Source organism: Nicotiana tabacum, chromosome 15 (assembly GCF_000715075.1).
Source record: "Nicotiana tabacum cultivar K326 chromosome 15, ASM71507v2, whole genome shotgun sequence".
In the NCBI taxonomy this organism is placed as follows: Eukaryota; Viridiplantae; Streptophyta; class Magnoliopsida; order Solanales; family Solanaceae; genus Nicotiana; species Nicotiana tabacum.
In genome coordinates, this window is record NC_134094.1 from 92283932 (window position 1) to 92297987 (window position 14056).

Genomic DNA, 14056 nt, shown 5'->3' on the forward strand with positions numbered 1-14056 from the left:
TAAGTGAAATGTTAGGCGCCATCACGGTCCCGTCGGTGGAAAATTTTGGGTCGTGACAACCTGTGAGCTCTATTGTTGTCCCCGAGGAGGATGTTTTGGCTGATCCCTTTGATGCAGCGAGGCTGTTTCAGGAGGAACTTACTCAAACAGGTGTCTCCGGACCTGTATCGGGCGCAAACACTTCTTTTCGGAGTCCCCATCGGGATGATAAGCAACCAAAGAGAATACGTTCCTCCACGGCCGGGGAGAAGAATAAAAGGGTAAAGACTGATGCCCCCGAGCCATCTCCGATGGTGATGATGACTGGTCCTCCTTCCGGGTCAGTCATAGACACCGTGATGATTGATGAAAAGGAATAAGCTAGCGATGAGGGAGCTTCTTTACGTAGGGGGCGACGATCCTCATCATCTCAACAGGATGCTCGACCTGTTGATATAGTTACACTAACTGGAGACAATGTCTTGGCACTTTGGGGAGAATATGATTTCGTAGAAAATGCCAACTCCCATTTTCGGGCCCCAATTGTTGTAACCGGTGTTGCGGGGCTGAGTACCGGGTCCTTGCCATATTTGGTTGGTGAGCATCCAACATCCAAAACTGTATTTGATGCAGCTATTTCTCACTCTTCAACTCCATCAGCTTCATCTCCACCTTCACCAACACCAACAACTGTTAGATCACTTCTATCGGACGTATCTGGCCATGAAGAAGGTGTTCCACTTCCAGAATCCCCAGTTCATGTGAATTTAGGGCAAAATTATGTTGCCCATTCTGAAGATCCACAAAGGAGGCGGAACGTTATTCTTTCGGTCTCTACCGGATGCAACTTGCTATCCCGGCTGGTGGAGCTTGATAATTATCTGAAGCCTTTGGCTTCAGAAAAAGACTGGGAAAAGATTCAGGCACTCTCGGGAGAGTGCTTGTGGAACAATGCCATGCACAACGCCATAGCGATACGTTCTTTTCTTCCTTCATTACTTCTTCTACTTTTGTATGAATGTATTCTAAGTTTTACTTCTTCTTATTTGGTAGACCAACTTTCTTGCTTCTGAGGGCCTTCAAAGGTTGATTCGTGAAAAGGAAGAACTTACTTCTTAACGGAATTAGCTTTTAGTGGAACGAGACCAAACTGTTCTTCGCCTCTCGGAACTGGAAAGCAAAGCTACTGAGGTCGTTGTTTTGGAGGCTCGCTTGTAGCAAAGCAAGCAAGAAGTGGTAAACCTTAGCCAAGAAATTGTCCCACTGAGGGTTAGTTTTGATGAAGCTAAGGCCAAATGGGTTGAAGTCCAGGACACCGTTCTTGTTGCAATCGAGCGCGAGGCTGCTAATGCCGAATATATAACTAACTTAGAAGCAACCCTGAACTCCAAACATGAAGAGCTTGCTGCTGTGGGGGGAAATTCTCCCAGCTAGAAGAGAAGCACAAGAAAACTATCGATCATAATAGACTCTTTAGTTCAATTGTCCGTGACCTTGAAGTCAACTTCAAATATGCTAGGTCCTCCTGGGAAAGCCTTTCTGCCGAGGTTACCCGACTCAAAGAAGAAGTTAAGCGCCGAGCGGCTTCCCTCATTGTTGAAAAAACTTACGCCATGTACAACATGAGGATAAAAACCTTGGAAGAGGCCAAAGCTGGTATCATTAACTTTGATGCCGAAATTGCTTAGGCTCGAGCCTGAGTTAGCTGCTAAAAATGGACTCCCAGCGCAGTCTGATGCTCCTGGTTCTTCTAGTTCCAATTCAGAGTTTTTGAAAACTGTAGAAGGATCAGAAGGTGATGATACTGAAGATCAAACTGGGAAAAATGTCGAGCCATCGGTGGACCCACCTACTTCTCCCTGGAATGCAGATACTTCTCTTCCTCCTGGTTCCGGAGGCGCTGTAGTTTAGCTTTTCTTTTCTTTTTCCCATTTTAAACTTTTACTGTTTTGGCATGTTCTTGTAAATAAAGACATATTTTTGCTCAAGTATCGTTTGAGTCTTACTTTCGTTTGAATATCCATGCAAGTCTTTGATCTTTGCATTTACTTAAGAGTTCGGTGCATGTTTTCCTGTTCGTGCTTTAATATGTGTAGTCTCGAATGTGTTTTCCTCGAAGCACTTTGGTTTCGAGCATTATCCCTTTTATGTGAGGTTTTCTATAAGTATTTGCGTAAGTTTACTTTTTGCGTCCTTTTCATGCGTGGCTTTGGGTGTATTTTTCCCCGAAGGTATTTTTGATTCCGGGCATAGATTCTTTCGGAACCAACACTTTAACGTGAGGGTTTTTATAAGAGAGAGCCCTCTTATGTTTACGATGCTTTTAAAGAAGACGTCTCATGTTCCTTACGTCACTAACATTTGAAGTACTTGTTAAACTTTCAAATGGCAAAGTATATTCATTGTTTAGACAAGAAACAAGATAAAAACAAAAGGGTTTTATTTTATTCCTTATATTTTCAAATAATACATAAGCACTTGCTATGTTGAAAAGAAATTGACATTACTTGTGGCTATCTTGTACACCTTATTTCTACGGGGCTGGCTGCGCCGTACCCGATCTTGATGACGCATTTAGTTTTCGGATTTCCGTTCCCCGGTTGACGTGGCAGTCTTTGTTGCCGTATTCTCATATCATCCTCCCCAGTGTTCGAATGCGAAGAGTGTGAATTGGAACTCTGTAAGTCTTATATCTTCGAAGATTCCACTAATGAGTTTCTAGATAATCCTCAATTTGGTAAAACAACTTTACTTCCCCTCAGGAATTTATGCTATTGAGTGAAGGAATATCTAACAACCCTCTAGTGGTTTGTGCTCGTGAACGGTTGGGTAACCTTTGTTCAGTAGCAAACTTAACTTCTTAGTGAGAATTTTCTATCGAACCAAAGATTATCTAACCATCCTCGAGTGTAAGCTTGCTTGTTTGCCTTGCTATCAAAGGTCTTATTGCTGTTGTCTTCGTAGTATGCTTTCTGTTACTGTCTCGTTAAAAACCTTGCCAGAAAAACCCAATTGGGACAAAAACTGAACGAAGGGAAAAAGAGTGCAGCACATACTTTCCGCTTGAATAATGTTCATCAGCAATAATATCTTTTGAGGTATGCCACGTTCTAGTTGCTAGGCAACTTGTCTCCATTCTAGTTCTCCAACTTGTATGATCCTTTCCCAGTGATAGCTGAAATTCGGTAGGGACCTTTCCACGTTGGACCTAGCTTTCCCATGTTGAGCTCTCTGGTGTTTTTGGTTACTTTCCTCAGAACCAAGTCCCCTACTTTGAAATAACGGAAGTTGGCTCTTCGATTATAATATCACTCCATTCGCTGCTTTTGAGCTACCATTCTTACATGCGCCAAGTCTCGGCGTTCCTCGAGCAGTTCCAAGTTGATTAACATCACCTCGTTGTTCGATTCTTCATCTGCCCGAAAATATCTCAAAGTAGGTTCACCTACTTCTACTGGGATTAGGGCTTCAGCACCGTACACAAGGGAAAAAAGAGTTTCTCCTATACTCAATTTGGTCGTTGTTCGGTAGGCCCATAGAACTCCGGGCAATTCTTCGGGCCATTTTCCTTTTGCCGCTTCCAACCTTTTCTTGAGGTTTTGAATAATCACTTTGTTTGTTGACTCCACTTGATCGTTTGTGCTCGGATGATAAGGGGATACTCTTTATCTTCAAATCTTCGAGGAACTTTGTAACTTTTGCACCGATAAATTGCGGCCCATTGTCGCATGCTATTTCTTTTGGAATTTCGAATCTACAAATTATATTTTTCCACAAGAAATTGACCACCCCGCGTTCTTCGATCTTCTGATAAGGACCTACCTCCACCCATTTAGAAAAATAATCAGTTAAAATTAAAAGAAACCTTACCTTTCCGAGAGCCGATGGCAGCGGTCCGACGATGTACATACCCCATTTCATGAACGTCCTTGAGGACATAATCGAATGTAAGGGTTCAGTCGGTTGGTGTACTAGTGGTGCATAGCGTTGGTACTTATCACTTTTTTGTTCGAAGTCTTTGGCGTCTTGTTCCATGTGAGGCCAGTAATATCCTACCCGTACCAACTTCAGCACCAAAGAATCTGCACCTGAGTGATTGCAGCATATCCTTTCGTGGACATCTCTCATGACATAATTAGCTTCTGATGCTCATAAGCATCGATCCAGCAGGCCTTGGAAGGATTTTTATACAATTGGCCTCTCTTGAAGCTATATCGTGTAGCTTTGGCGCGTAACGCTCGTGATGCTTTGGGGTCTTCGAGCAACTTCCCGTGCTCGAGATAGTTGATTATTTCATTTCTCCAGTCCCAGACCAGACTAGTCGAATTTACCTCATAGTAACCATTTGTATCTAAGACCGAGCTCATCAGTTGTACTACCGTCCCAGATTCTGATTCCTTTAATTCCGTCGATGATCCCAAGTTTGCTAATGCATCCGCTTCTGCGTTATCCTCCATCGGGATGTGAGTGATTGACCACTCCCAAAATCACGCCAAAAAAGCCTGGACCATTACCACGTATTATTGCATACGTTCTTCTTTGGTTTCAAAGATCCCGTAGACCTGATTTACCATCATCTGCGAGTCATATTTAATTTCTATAACCTCAGAATCAAGTCCCCGGGCCAATTCGAGCCCTGAAATCAAAGCTTCATACTCTGCTTCATTGTTAGTTAAAGAGATCATTTTGATGGCTTGCCTTAGGGTTTCCCCGAAGGCGTGATTAAGACTATTCCTAGTCCAGACCCCCGTTGTCGATTTCGATACCATGTCGAATCTCATAGGTCTCGGGAATCATGCATCTTTAATGTTTCTCATGGCTGACACCAGCTCCACTATACTGATGTTGAAGTTATATTCCGATAACTTGGGGTAAGAAGGATCCCAAGACCCCGATGTCTCCTTATCCTGGAGTGATCTATTGTTTCAACCACGATCGGTCCCTCTATCAGCGATGAACTTGTTTGCTGCCCGGAAGTTTCTGCCACGGCCTTCGATCCGCACATAGGGCAAAAACCGGCACCTCGAAGTCCGTCTGTCCGCGTCGTAGTCATCCTTTGATTATTATCTGCTCTTCTCCCGTCCTTTGGCTGATGATGTGGAATCGACCTGGTCATCTGCGATCCTTATCTTTGACTCGTACTAATTATGGACTTCTGCCCAAGTTGTTGCTTGGAACTTAAGCATGCTCTTTTTCAGCTTCCGGGAAGCGTCTGAGCTTCTCGGGTTTAATCCTTTGGGGAATGTTTCAGCAGCCCATTCATCCAGGACAACTGGGAGCAACATTCTTTCTTTTTGGAATCGGGTAATGAACTCTCTTAATAATTCGGATTCTCCCTGTGCGATCCTGAATATGTCGGCCTTCCGGGATTGTACTTTTCTAGCCCCGACATGAGTCTTGATAAAAGAATCTGCGAGCATCTCAAAGGAATCTATGAAATGCTCGGGTAATAATGAATACCACGTTAGGGCTCCCCTCGTGAGAGTTTCTCCAAATTTCTTTAGCAGCACAAATTCAATTTCATGAGGAGCAAGATCATTTCCTTTTACCGTCGTTTGTGTAGGTGATAATATGCTCCTGTGGGTCTGAAGTCCCGTCATACTTGGGTATTTTAGGCATTCTGAACTGCTTCGGGATTAGTTCTGGTGTCTCGCTTGGCTTGTACGACAATTGAGTATACTTCTTTGAGTCCGGGCATTTCAATATTGGCGGTGCGCTCGGGATTTGGTCCATGCGGGCATTTACTTCCCTCATAAATCGTAAAAGTTCATTCTTGAATAGGTCGCTCTCGTTGTTGAGGCCGAATCCGCTCCCCCCAGCCTCGTCGGAGCCAACTTTGCCCCTAGGAGTGTTGTTGTTGACTCTCTGCGTCATTTGGTTTGCGGGAACACCAGGAGGAATTTGATCTCGTCTATTTGCGTTATTCGAAACCCCCGATAGCGCCTGCTTCAGTTCGGTCATAATATGATCCTGCCGCGTGAGATGGCCTAGAATGATTGCATGTTGCTCTCGCATGATCCTTACTGCATCCACGACATGCTCCTCATCAACATTATTTGGAGTTGCCTTTCGAACCTGTCGAGGGTTCTGCCTGTCATGCATCGACATGGCATCATTTCCCTTATTGCGGATGTCACTGATTGAATCCTCGAAATGAGGCTGATCCCATCTAATTTCAGGGTTGTGCGTCTTATTAACAGTGTTATCTGCCATTTTTTATGAATTTTTCTAAGAAAAAATAATCAAATTGTGTTAGTAAAAAAGGCAAGAATCAATTTAATTGCACGGTTGTCTAGGCCCCACGATGGGCGCCAAATTGTTTATCCGTAAAACGGTACAGTTGAATTTATACGTGATTTCTAGATAAGTGAACTAATTTGATCCGGAAATAATGCAATATTTGAAGAAATGTACAATACTTAGCCTTGAAATTTAGATAAAACATGATATATGACAGTTTTGGGAACAAAGTTTCCAGGCACAACAATGATGAGATCAAAAAGCAAGAAAGTAAGATTGTATTAAGCTTTGTATAGAATATAGTATATGTTTAGCCAGGAAATTCGGCTCCCTTACAATGATAACTGAGCTCACTATTTGTAGTTATGTCTAGGGAAGGAGGTCCTAGGATCGTGCCCTCCTTTAATGTCAATTATAAGGGTCATTGATGATGACGTAATGGTGAGCATAAATGTCAAATCCTATGCAATGGACCGTCGCTCTTAATGCTGCAGAATATTATTCCCTATTAAATGATATCGGGCGCAGAATATTTAACACACCTTTATAAACGTTATCCTTTCCGGTGACAAACGAAATAATTGCGTTCGGTCTTCGGCCATCCCCATCTTGGGTTCCACGTGTCCTCCCTTTAGACGACCACGTATCATATCATATTTCACCCTATACACTAAGGGTATAAATATAATTTCACCTGAAAGCAGGGCGACGAAGAGGCGCTTCACTCCCGCTGCTAAATAGTAGGAAAATAGGAATATGACAGTGTATCGCTACTCGAATAGGCAAGTTTTGACTTACGTAATTTATTACTAGTAATTGTTGAAGAAAATAGTAAAGTAATGATTGAAAAGTTAGCTTGATAGAAAAAATAGCTAAATTTCACAAATTGTCATATAATTATGACTTATTTTCACCAAAGTCACGTAACTTTATTTTCTCACACAAAAATTATAAAACTTTTACGAACTCATACAAAAATCATAGTCATCAAAAAATACAACTTTTCAGTATTATTTTTTTATGTCACAATTTTTATTTTCTGTCTAATAAATAATAATCAAATTAAAATAGGAATGATTTAACCTGACTCGACCCACTCGATCTAATACCAATATATATAAATTAAAATAATACTAAAAGTGAATCTTTCAAAATACGATGCATCTATCTTTTATTTTTCTTTTTAAGATTTTCATTCAAATTTATAGCATTTTTATTTTAAGTGCTCTCTAATTATACCTTTTATTTTTTGGTTAGAATCTCATGCATTCTAAACTAAGGTTTTTGTGGAGAAGGGATTCATTTTTACTATTATTTTAATATATGAATATGGGTATAGGGTCGGGTTGGGTCATTCCTATTTTAAGAAAAAAAATATAAAATTACCGATCAGCTTTAGATAGTTGCACTATTTCAAATAAAATAAAATAAAATAATATATATATATATATATATATATATATATATATATATATATATATATATATATATATATATAGATATATATATATCTCAAATTCCAATAAGTCCCATACTAATACTTCCTTCGTTTCAATTTATGTGAACCTATTTTCTTTTTAGTCCGTGCCAAAAAGAATGACCCATTTTCTTATTTGGAAATAATTTACCTTTATGCAATGATTTATAGTCACACAAAATAAATGTACCTCATTTTACACCGCAAGTTCAAAAGTCTTCTCTCTTTTCTTATACTCCGTGCCCGTCAAATAAGTTCACATAAATTGAAACAGAGGGAGTATATTTTTTCAGCTACTATTGTTTTTTGAAACGACTAAAAATATATATTTCTCTTATTTTAATTAAATTATTATTTATTAGATTGAAAATAAAAAATAAAAAAAGTGGAATAAGAAAATACTATCGAAAAATTATGTTTTTCAATCACTATAATTTTTGTGTGAGTTAGTGAATGTTTTTATGATTGTTGTGTGAGAAAACAAAGTTATATGACTTTGGCGAAAAAACAATCATAGTTATATGACCATTTGTGAAATTTATCCGAAAAACATCTATTGAAGTTTAAAATTCAAATCATTTAATGGATTTGAATTTATAAAAGTAAAGGAAGATAGAAATGGGATGGTATTAAACATTGAATACCCAAATATAGAAAGAGTGGCATAAAAATCTAAACAATGAAGTATATGAATTGAACATGGTTATGGCAATTTTTATTGTAAGTACTTTGTATCTGTAGTTTCTTTTAAAAAAAATTTAAAAGCTTAATAAATAGGGGTGAAAGAAATTTATTTTTTCCACAAAAAAAAAAAAGAAGAAAGACTGCCAAAGTGGAATTTCCAACTGTCTCTTTAAGGAAGAGCAGAAAACTGGTTGGTTGGGAATTGGATACAGAAAATCTCTACTCCTTCAAAAAAAAAAAAAAAAAAAAAATGGCGACGCTTTCATTTTCATGCTCATCTCCTTCTTTGAATAACCAGCCTCAAGCTCTGCTTCTTCGCTCCTCCCGCTTGCCACGTGTCCCCTCCTACTCTTGCAATCTTTTCAACGGTTCATTTTTACTTCATTCTCCTTCTTTATCTTCTTTGAAAGTATGACATTTAACTCCACTAATTTTCTCTTTTTTACTTGTTCAGGTCCCAGGAAAAACGGAAACCCATATATCTTCTGCTGCAAGAATCCCGTGCCTGATACAAAAAGAGCGTATCTTTCATTTCCTTTCTTATCTTTTTCGGGTTATTGAACTTTACTCACTGTACTAGCAAAGTCACTAAATTGTACTAAATTGTACCAAAAGTAGCAGTAAAGTGAACTTGATGGATAGATTTTGTTGATAAAATAGATAAAGTTTAATTATTTAGTATTAAAATGAATAAAGCCAGTAACTTTAATTATGAAAAAAAAAGTAACTTTAATTTGACCACAAAGTTTTTAACTTTACTGTTATAGTGGGTAATATTCGAGAAAAGGCCCAAAATAGTCTAGTATTTTTGGACTTTAACTCAAACTAGTCCTATTTCTTTCGCATGAAGCACTAATAGTCCACATTCTTTAATAAAGTGGTACACTTTTAGTCTCCATCTTTGATATGAAAAAAAATATTTTTCAATTTTCTCATGTTTGGTTGGCTTACATGTTTTGGAAAAATATTTTCCTCATGAATTGGAAGAAAATGTTTTCCCTATCCAAAACTCCTTTTCAACCTTCCCCACCATTTTTTTCAAACTTTTCTTCATTGCTTATATTTTCTAGCCATATACAAGATTATACATTTATTATACATAATTATATACATAGAATACATAAATTATACATATATTATACCTCCGCCGGCTATTTTTAGTTTAAGTAGTTAGGTATGCGGCTATTTGGGTTAATTCTTCTTCTTTTTATGATGTAGAAAAAATATTTTCTTTCATTTCAACAAAATGATGTAGCAAAAAGTATTTTCTTTTCATGATATAGAAAAAGCATTTTCTTTCATTTTAATAAAATAAGTACTTTTTTCATGTTGTAGAAAGAGTACTTTCTTTTTCAACCAAAAAAGAGTATTTTCTTTTTAGTTGTGTAACACAAATTTCAACGTTGTTTTTGCAAGAAAAGGTAAAGCAACACATTAGTCCCTTTGGTTTTGTGTAAATTTTTAAAAGAATAATTAAATTGTTGAAGAAAATAGAGTTTTGAAAACGTTGTATAATTGGGTTTGGGAAGAGGGGAGGGAAGGGGGAAGGGGTGCAAGGGAAACATGGGGATTTGTGAAAAGGGGGAGGGGATAAGAAAAGTAGCATAAAAAATTTCTAAAAAATATTTTTTAATCTCTAAACAAACAGTAGAAAAAACTTTCCGAAAAAAGTTTTTCATTCACTAACCAAACAAGGAAAAATAAATGATAACCACTCATTTTCTAGGAAAATATTTTCCTTTTTTTCATATCAAATATGAAGACTAAAAGTGTACCACTTTATTAAAAAATATGGACTATTAGTGCTCCATGCGAAAGAAATAGAACTAGTTTGAGTTAAAGTCCAAAAATACTGGACTATTTTGGGCCTTTTCTCGGTAATATTGTGTGACTTTATTGCTATATTGGATAAAGATGAGTTACTTTAATTGACAAAATACATTCGTGATTTTATTATTATAGTAGGTAAAACTCAGTTACTTTAATATGACATAATAGTTTTGTGAGTTTATTGTTATAGGGAGTAAAGTTTGGCGATCATATGTAAAACTAATCTTTTTTTTTATGGACTTTTATTATTTTATTCAGTTACAATTAACTGTTGTCAGTTTTCGATTTGCTAGATCAATGATCAAAGCACATTTGTTTATTTGTTGATTTGTTTTACCTTATTTGATTCTGAATTTAAATAATTGGATAGTGTGCAAGTTAAAGAAGAATGTCTAACCAAGAGAAGAGAGCTCCTGCTACAGGCAGGCTCTGTTGCATTTTCTCTGTCCGCCTTTACTTCTATTGCTTTGGCAGAGAACGGTACGCTTTGAATAATTTTACTGCTTTGACATGCCCAGTATCCTTCATAATGTCTACTTGCTAAAAAGGGTAATGTTATTTCAGATGTCGCTGAGGATTATCGTGTTTATTCAGATGATGTCAACAAGTTTAAGATAATGATACCTCGTGGTACCGTTTTACATTTCATTTTTACTTCTTGAATGCAAGTATTGTAGTTGCTCTTCATCAATGCAACCATGTGCAGAAGAGGGATAATTACGATTTCAGCTTTTGCTAATGATTGTTAATTCCGTAATAATATAGAGAATTGGTATGTAATACTCACTCCGTTTCAGTTTACGCGAACCTATTTCCTTTTTGGTCCGTTTCAAAAAGAATAACCCATTTCTAAATTTGGAAACAATTTAGCTTAAACTTCCAATTCTACTCTCAAATACTCTAGACCTCCTTTTGATTTGTTTAGAACCACAAATTCCAAAAGTCTTCATTTTTTCTTAAACTCGTTGCCCAGTCAAACAGGTTCACATAAATTGGAACGGAGGGAGTATGTAGGAACAAAAATAGGATCTTTTTGGCTTAGATATTGAGATGTATAACTTTAAATTTCATAGTTCTTGGGGAAAAGCATGATGGTAACGAGCTGAAGAATTACTTGCAGATTGGCAAATAGGCGCAGGAGAAGGTGATGGAGTGAGGTCGCTCATAGCTTTCTATCCTCAAGAAGCTTCTAACACAAATGGTATTAGTTGGACATTGTGATGGATCGGTTGTTTGAGACTTAATATATTGTTGTATATAAAACTTGATCATCTGTTGCTTCAGTCAGCATTGTAATCACAAGCCTTGGTGCTGATTTCACCAAATTGGAATCTTTTGGGAAAGTTGATGCTTTTGCCGAGAATCTGGTGGGCTTTAATCCATCTTTACTTTTGAAAGACTCTCCTTTTCTTTTTTATTTTTGCTTCAGTTTGCATTCTTACTTCAGTCCTCAATGATTTGTTACAGGTTAGTGGATTAGACAGAAGCTGGCAAAGGCCAGCAGGAGTGAAAGCAAAACTCATAGATAGCAAAGCTTCTAAAGGTATACGACACAATCTAAAACATTCGATAAAACTTGACTGGTCGCGATGTTATTTAGGGGTGCTTCCGATTGAGGAATCGCATTTGATTGAGTAAAAACGCTATTTAATCTGTTTCATTTATACAGAAAAGCACTTTGGTGAATAGATCTTAGAACATTTGGTGTAACAGTGTTTTTGGTCAAAGTTGAAATTTGGAGCTTCTTAAACTAGTAAAGTATGGACTTCAAACACTACAAACTGTCGTCTTGAGCTTTACTTATAAATCGAACACACTCTGTTTATAAAGTGATGAACTGAGTCAAAGTGCTTTATACTTGCACATTGTGTGAGGACGTTCGATATTTTGAGTTTAAGGCCACTGCTGATTGTCACTCTTAATCAGGGTTGTATTACATCGAGTACACTCTCCAAAATCCCGGTGAAAGTGTCAGACATCTATTTTCAGTGCTTGGGATAGCAGACAACGGGGTTTACAATAGGCTATATACTCTCACTGGACAGGTCAGCTTAATGAAGCAAAAAGACAGCATTAGACGTACTTACTTTGGCTTTTTATTTATCCATTACGAGAGGATGATGAAGAGTGTGATAGATTTTCTTTACCAGGAGACTGTAATTGATCTTAAGATTTAATTTATCTTGCAGTTTGTAGACGAGGAGGCAGAGAAATACGGTGCCAAAGTAGAGAAGGTAATTTAAGAGCGTTTTCTTCTGCTTTTGTGTATGCTAGTTTTTGAGTGAAGATATGCATCACAAAAATGTCTATATTCCCAATATTAGGTCTTTATGTTCATGATTAATATGTTTGTAAAGCATGGACATGTAAAAGCTTAAATATCAACTGAGTATAACTGGTTAGTAGATGGAAACTTATGCAATGCAATACTGCTTTGAATAAGTTAACTTCATGTCTTATACACTATAACAGAGAGCTAGCTTTTCAGACAAGAGTTTTAATTTGCTGATATGTTGAATTAAGTTCAATCACGTTTCATATTTTAACTTTTTATATGGATGATTCCAACTAATCTTCACCAGAATTTGTCTAATTCTGCAAAAAGTTGGGTAGCTTGACGGGAATATTTTCACAGTTTATACCATTGGGTCATCTCCTTTTTAAGCCTGTTTAGTATCCTGTATTCAGTTAGATCACCAAGTCCGTTGAGGAAAGACACAAAAACTCAATGCAAAGACCTTAAATTGTAGAAACTTTTGTGATCTCTTAAGAAAATTGTTAATATTAGTCTTAACACTCAGCTGATATCATCTCTTTTTGTTTTTCCTATTCTTAATAACTTCTCAGGAGTTCACTTTACTATTCATGTTTCTTCCTTCCCAGTACCCAAGCTCTTCTGAAAGAAAAAGCAAGATGTTGGATATTGTTAGCTCTTTTGGAGAATGTACTATCTTCTCATTTTCACGAACCTTTTAGTGTATTTCCCTTTCCAGGGAAAAACAGTTTGCTCTTCTGTGATTAACTCTTACATAAATATTTCTGTCGCAATGCCCTCTAATTGCCCTGTTTTGCTTATGAATTCTTTATCATTGGTTGTTTTTTAAGTGATGATTTGTGCACTAATGACTGAGCAGGTCACCTAATCTAATAAGTATTATTTTCTAGTGGATCCAAAAGTGTTGGACTTAAACACGTTTTGAACCATTGTCTGAATCTTCTTCCACTGTGCAGGCTGTTTCTTCTTTCAGATTAATATGATGACATAATAGCAAGCAATATCACAAATTTTGGCTTGAGCTTCTGGTTTGCTAGCCTGTGAATGGCACAGTGGATAAGAACATAATGTGGGTAATCCAAACTCCACATAAGAAAATAATTCAAGATGTGGGTAAGCTACATTATGATGACTCGAAACAATTGGAGCTCTAGGCATGAACCAACTACTTGATCAATGTTTTTTGACAAAGACTACTTGGTCACATATTAGAGTTGACATTTGCATATATCAATTATACCAAAACTGTATGGGTTGTTGACAAATATGACCATGGTTCAGATGTAATATGACCAAACTTTGGACACTGCAAACACTTGTGTCAAGGGGATGTCTTTAAAGTAGTGCTTGTACATTTATTGTTTTCTTCAGCACCTCATCGGTATTAAGTTTTATAGTCATCAATGATGAATAGATTAATAAATGTATAAACCAAATGCACTAAATTATTCTGAACTGAATTGAGTCCATTAGCACATTTCTGGTACAACAGCTAGTATACACTAATCTTTTTGAAGATTTTAACCATGACTATGACTATTACAGTATCAAGACAACACTAGCGTCACAAC

At 37.2% G+C, this 14056-nt stretch overlaps 1 protein-coding gene across 2 annotated transcripts; it reads left to right on the forward strand.

Moving 5' to 3' along the window:
* Positions 1 to 8502: 8502 nt before the first annotated feature.
* Positions 8503 to 13855, forward strand: LOC107786300 (psbP domain-containing protein 3, chloroplastic). 2 transcript variants are annotated; one of them, XM_016607758.2, is made up of 10 exons: positions 8503 to 8748; positions 8835 to 8901; positions 10581 to 10690; positions 10775 to 10840; positions 11331 to 11411; positions 11495 to 11577; positions 11678 to 11753; positions 12137 to 12255; positions 12400 to 12444; positions 13442 to 13855. In XM_016607758.2, exons 1-10 carry the CDS (start codon positions 8631 to 8633, stop codon positions 13466 to 13468), a joined length of 792 nt encoding a protein of 263 aa, XP_016463244.1. In that variant the 5' UTR covers positions 8503 to 8630; the 3' UTR covers positions 13469 to 13855. The 2 variants fall into 2 exon arrangements, with proteins under 2 accessions (XP_016463244.1, XP_075087109.1); XM_075231008.1 differs by lacking the exons at positions 12400 to 12444; positions 13442 to 13855 and adding an exon at positions 13058 to 13386 and having other exon boundaries at positions 8531 to 8748; positions 12137 to 12289.
* The last annotated feature ends 201 nt before the right edge of the window (positions 13856 to 14056 follow it).

Bases quoted from the DNA above. Each gene is read 5' to 3' on its own strand.
- LOC107786300 (XM_075231008.1), top strand. From the start codon at position 8,631: ATGGCGACGCTTTCATTTTCATGCTCATCTCCTTCTTTGAATAACCAG. The intron at 10,691-10,774 runs GTACGCTTTGAA...ATGTTATTTCAG, and splicing joins TATTGCTTTGGCAGAGAACG to ATGTCGCTGAGGATTATCGT. The intron at 11,412-11,494 runs GTATTAGTTGGA...CTGTTGCTTCAG, and splicing joins AGAAGCTTCTAACACAAATG to TCAGCATTGTAATCACAAGC.